This window comes from Curcuma longa, chromosome 7, assembly GCF_044706935.1.
Source record: "Curcuma longa cultivar G26 ecotype Majalengka, Jawa Barat chromosome 7, ITB_CL_G26_1.1, whole genome shotgun sequence".
NCBI classification, from domain to species: domain Eukaryota; kingdom Viridiplantae; phylum Streptophyta; class Magnoliopsida; order Zingiberales; family Zingiberaceae; genus Curcuma; species Curcuma longa.
The window spans coordinates 9,327,062-9,332,776 of NC_133867.1; the positions used below are offsets into that span (position 1 = coordinate 9,327,062).

Consider the following 5,715-nt stretch of genomic DNA (forward strand, 5'->3'; position numbering starts at 1 on the left):
GCATGTCAATAAAACACCGAGATCTATCGATCGATTTTATTGTTTAGTGCGTCGTGATGCAGACCCATGATGATTTTGTTTTCGTAGCCTTCGTTTTCATCAGCAGCAATCTGAGCTCCAACTCCGAATCCGGCGTATCGAGAAGCCTAATTGCAGCCGTTAATTGGATCCCTTGGTCGCATCCTCCCAAAGAAACACGGGCCGAGTAGACGTCATCTAGATGGCATGGTCAGGCCTCACTGTGCTCGCCTTGTCCTTTTTTTTCCTTCCCCCTCTCAATTTGGCGGTTCCTCCTCAGCCCCGCTGGGCCGTCAGATATTTTCAATCCTTTTCTTCTTTTATGTAAAATCTTTTCACTAATCCTTTTATTTATTTTTTACTGAAATAAATAAATGGAAAGGTGGACCCCAGCAGGTCCCATACTGTGGTGTGCATATCACGTGACCCCAACATGGGCCTGCCCGATCAAATACTCCTCCTTCATTAGCAGTCAACAAAAAAAAATATAAATTGACGGGTCGAGGAGGGCAATGGCGGTGCGGGATATTCCCGTAGGGACCGTCCCGATTCATCTTCTTCCTCTGTGCCTCACTCTTCACTGCTCCACCGTCCCGATTCATCTTCTTCCTCTGTCTCCTCTCCTCTCTCTCGATCGAGTGGGTTTGGGGGAATCCATGGCAGTTCAGATCGCAGGTGGCTTACTGCAGTGGTCGCAGCTGTCCGCCGCCCCGTCTCCCTCCGCCGTGCGGATGGTTCTCTCCTCGCCCTTCCTCCGCGCCGGGGCCTCCAAGGTTTCGCGAGTTGGCTCCGTTGAGCTTCGAAGAAGACGGCGGAGGGAGGAGAAAGCGCTGCGCTGCGGCGCCTGCAGCGCGAGCGCTGAGCACTTCGAAGATGACGCTGGGGAGATGGAGCGGAAGATCGAGGAATTGGCCTTCGAGCTCCAGCGGCGGATGGGAGACGGGGGATGGAGGAGCGAAGGCGGTGGCGCTTCCTCGGTTGCCCCCTCTGCTTCGTTTTTTAGCCCCGATTCAGAGGGTGCTTCTGTGTCGCCTACGCCGAATTGGCTGCCCCTCCGGCCGGATCCGCCGGACTGGTCCAGCCAGATCGTGCCGGCGAGCGTGGAGATGAACGCCAACAGCGTGGATCTGCCCTTGTCGCTTCGGATCATCAAGCGGCGGAAGCGGCTGGAGAAAGGGTGGTTCCGAGAGGCGAGCGAGATGGCTGGCTGCTCCGTCAAGCGCGCCTTCTCGTCGATGGTGTTCATGATCCGCGAGCTGCTTAGTTACACTCTCCAGATGCGGGGCGAGCTCTTCCGCGGAGACCTCCAGGGGATCCTCGAGCAGGTGCAGCGCGAGATGAATTCTTCATTCGTCTGGCTCTTCCAGCACATCTTCTCCGGCACGCCGACCCTCATGGTCTCCCTCATGCTCCTCCTCGCCAATTTCACCGTCTACTCCATGGACCACCTCGATGCTGCCGCTATGGCGGCGCCCAATTCGCTGGCGCGATCGGTGGCCGAGTCGGTCGTGATTGAGGACCATCGCCAGAGCTACCGCGACCGCTCCCCCATCGTTAAGTTGTTCTCCTCCACTGGGCGAACTGCTTCGGTGGGAGGCAGCGGCGCGGGTGGTGGAGGGAAGACGAGGCCGGTGGACGGTTCAACGGGCGACGAGCGGCCGGATGATGGATCCTCTGTCCACCGGACGATCCTCCCTGACGGGATCTCGAGTGCTCCTGCAACCGGCAACGCAGAGAAGGTGGGGGGAAACAAACAGAGAGAAACGTTGGATGAAGCAACAGCTTGGAATGCGATCCTCGAGGAGGCGTCGAGGATGCAAGCGGCCACGAGGGAGGCGGTGCTCATGGATCGGGATACGCTCCGGCGGCTCCTATCGCCTGTGACGGCCGAGCTTGAGTCCGACGTCGACTACCCGGAATACCTGCGAACGGAGTTGATGTACCAAGAGGCCCTGTCGAAGGAGCCGGAGAACCCGCTTCTCCTTGCCAACTTCGCACAGTTCCTCTACCTCGTCCTCCACGATCTCGACAGGGCGGAGCACTACTTCAAGAGGGCGGCGTCGGCGAAGCCGGCGGACGCCGACGCGCTGAGTCGGTACGCGAGCTTCCTCTGGCTAGCGAAAAAGGACCTGGAGGCGGCGGAGGAGACCTTCTTGGAAGCAATCTCCGCCGATCCCAGCAACACCTTCCACGCCGCCAATTACGCCCACTTCTTGTGGAACACCGGCGGCGAGGATACTTGCTTCCCTCTTGACGAAGACAGCGACGACCAGTAATTAACCCTAAATCCTACGGCTTCCAAATCTCCGGCGAACCCTCCAAAAATCAAATCTTGGCCGAAGCGATTGTAAATGATCACTACCACAACAACTCTCGTCTTTTGAGACCGCGTCCTGTTTCCACGAGATCTGGCATCTCGTCGATGTGTAGAATAAGAAATTTCGCAAATTGCGCGTCTAAATCCATCTTCAGACTCACTGATCACAGCTACTTTTCGTTATTTTCATATTTTCGGCAACCAAGACGAAGATCCGTGTTCTCGGAATCAGAAGCTTCCTTATTCATCGGATCGAGAAGACTTTTCTGATGGCTGACTGCTCTAAATGGAGTAATGGACAGATCCCCATGGCAGCACGACTCTTGCTTCCTTCCTTCCAAAGCTAAGTTAAAGCAACACTCTCCACATCTTAGACTGCCCAAATCTCTGTTCATATTCCACTCGCACCTCAATAAATGAATCCTAACGACTGGAATTAGTGTCCTATAGAAGCAACACGTTAAACATATTATTTATTCTCATGACCATGCTGAATCTCTCCATATTATTTATTCATGGTCATGCTGAATCTCTCCATATTATTTATTTCATCCAAGCGTTTGAATAGGTTGCTACATTTTACATCGCCTTTTGGGACCAATCTCACATGGATGCGAGTTTCTAAAGGACGTCCTGTCCCTTGCACATTAGTCATGTACCGTACGCGATGGCATGCATGCACAAGAATAGGACACCACGTGTGACATGCAGGAGAGGGTCTCTAACTCTACTTTTCTTTTAACTGCTTACCAACGTAGCTTTTGCAATACATCAAGCTGTTTGCCAACACACTTCCACAAGGTAAATTTGTGTTAATTATTGAATTATTAAAGCCCATTTAAGAACAAGCTAAAAAGATGAACGAATTTTATGTTTTGACGTGAGGGACACCATAAACTGGAGCTTTTTGACAGCCCTCTTTACTGTCCTTAGCGTTAGCGAGCTCAACTGATTAAATTGGCATTGAATGCGAGAGCTACGGCACCAGTTGGAATCTTTACAGGGAATCTGTCAGCTTTTCGTATTCAGCCATGAGATGGTATCCCTTTGGATCCCATTGGAATCCAACTCATTTCTCTTTTTTAATAATAATAATTATTATTTTTATTTTTTTGAGGTAAAAGATCAAAACCGAACTATTTTTACTAAATTATCTTAGGTATCTTTTTTTATTATTAAAAGTATGCCCTGCTGCCTGTCCGATATATTTATTGTGAAAGGTGGAATCCGTAATAGCGGCCCCACACGATCGACACCACGACCATTTGTGAGGAGGTAAATTGAGAAACTACAGTTGGTCACGACGCAGGAGGGTATTGCCTAGCTTCGCCTAGATTCGAACTCTTGCCCTCTTCTGCAGCTGCCTGTCCGATATATTTATGCAGTGGATCTCTTCTGTAAAAAGGTGGAAATCTTAGCGGCCCCACACGATCGGCACCACGACCATTTGTGAGGAGGTAAATTGAGAAACTACAGTTGGTCACGACGCAGGAGGGTATTGCCTAGCTTCGCCTAGATTCGAACTCTTGCCCTCTTCTGCAAGTCTGCTGCGTCGTAACCAACTCAGCTATGCCTCGGAGGCTATACAGTGGATCTCACATTCATGCAATGTAGTGTCATGTTACATTTTCATATTGTGTTTTCATGTAGTAGTGTATCATGTTGAACAATATTACATCGTTAAAGAAATGTATCTATTTAATTTTATTATATTGTTAAAGAAAAATTACATCAACCGCTTTAATCTGTTTAGCGTACACGGTTAACCTGACTAATATTAGCATGTTGATCAAAGTTATTATTTAAAGTATATTTTTAAAATATCTTTTTTTAAAAAAGAGAGTAAAGTGATATAAGTTTTGTTATAAATAAATAGTGAACACGAATAAATAAATAAATCTATTTCTGTTGCTTTAATTCAAAATCATTATCATGGATGAAATGAACTGAAATAATCATAATAATAAATAGTATTAAATTTAGTAATCCCTGTCAACAACAGTCCATGACAATTCACATATTTTGTCCTAACTCCCTCCATCATTTAGATTAGTTAAATAATCATCTTTTTGTCTATTATAGTTTTTTTTTAATAATCTAGGTATATGAGGATTGTCTGATTAATTTTCGAGATAGATGACTTTCTCTTTGGTTCACCTATTAGATAAATCAGAAGTATAATTTATGCACATTCAAAAATAGATCTTAAGGATATTTATCCCATTTAAAACTCAAACTCTAATTTTTTTTATTATTCTTTTAAGCGCGTATTAGCTTTTTAGGTTGAATATCATTTGCATTGAGTGAAAACTTCATAATCATTTTCTTTCTTTTTTCTAAAGTGAAATTTTGTAGGCATGATGAAACTAACATTATCCAATTTGGAACATTGAGTCTCTAAACCTTCCCAAGCAAGCGCTAGTGCTATACTTGAAAGAATCGTTACATTCTTTATATGCAACAACAAGAAATAAGAGTCCCCACGGATTGTCATAGTTGGTACTACATGAGTGTTTGCCCTAATAGATCTTAGGGTCAAATCTCAAAGAGTCTGAAAATACTTTACTGGATGCTTGACCTCTCCGATGCAAAGGGTAAAACTTCAAATGATATCTTCTCCTTGCCATATATACACTGGCAATCATTAGTATAATTTCCTTGTCACAAATATATACAATTTTTTCTCTTACTATTTTAATGAAATTGTATATTTTTCAAGGAATTCTTTATTGTTATGTTGTATAATCTATTTGTCATTAGTGTCGGACAAAAAGTGTACTAAAACAATGAATATATTGATTGGATTATTGTTAATAATGTATAATAATTTATTAGATATTATTTTAAAAATAGTTTTGTATTTTTCTGTTAATAGTGTTGGAAATGATTAGCATGTAAATAAATTATATCCAATAAGGAGTATAAATTTAACAAAATGAAAAACAAACAAACAAAACAATAAATAAAAATATGCCGCCGCGTCACGACATGAGACGCGATGATAGGGAGGCAGCCGTTGATATCTAGCTCGCACACTCGCCGCTTCTCGATTCGGTTGCAGAGTGAGAGAGGGCGAAACGAACAACTGCTGCGCTCCCTTCTCTGCGCGGTCGCTCTCCGCCGCCCTCCGCCTTGCTCTGCACTCGCATGTTCACCACCGGAGACGCCATTTTCGTAGATCTGAGTGCCGTGGAACCCCCGCATCGGGCGGCGTCTTCACTGTACCCTTGGCGCTCAGGACGAGTTAGGTTTTCTCCATTTGTCTCCGCATTCTTCCGTTGATACGCCTCCTCCAATTTTTCTCTCGGCATTCTGTCGATTTCTGGCACCTGGTTTCTGATCTGCGTCTCTCTGTTTCTTTTCGTTTCCAAAAGTTGGAG

The 5,715-nt window shown here is 45.8% G+C and overlaps 1 protein-coding gene across 1 annotated transcript; it reads left to right on the plus strand.

The window, feature by feature from the left end:
• The first annotated feature begins 528 nt into the window (after positions 1-528).
• Positions 529-2,817, plus strand: LOC141832353 (uncharacterized). Its single transcript, XM_074719857.1, has one exon. The coding sequence runs from the start codon at positions 531-533 to the stop codon at positions 2,292-2,294; it is 1,764 nt and encodes a 587-aa protein (XP_074575958.1). The 5' UTR covers positions 529-530; the 3' UTR covers positions 2,295-2,817.
• The last annotated feature ends 2,898 nt before the right edge of the window (positions 2,818-5,715 follow it).

Bases quoted from the DNA above. Each gene is read 5' to 3' on its own strand.
- LOC141832353 (XM_074719857.1), top strand. From the start codon at position 531: ATGGCGGTGCGGGATATTCCCGTAGGGACCGTCCCGATTCATCTTCTT.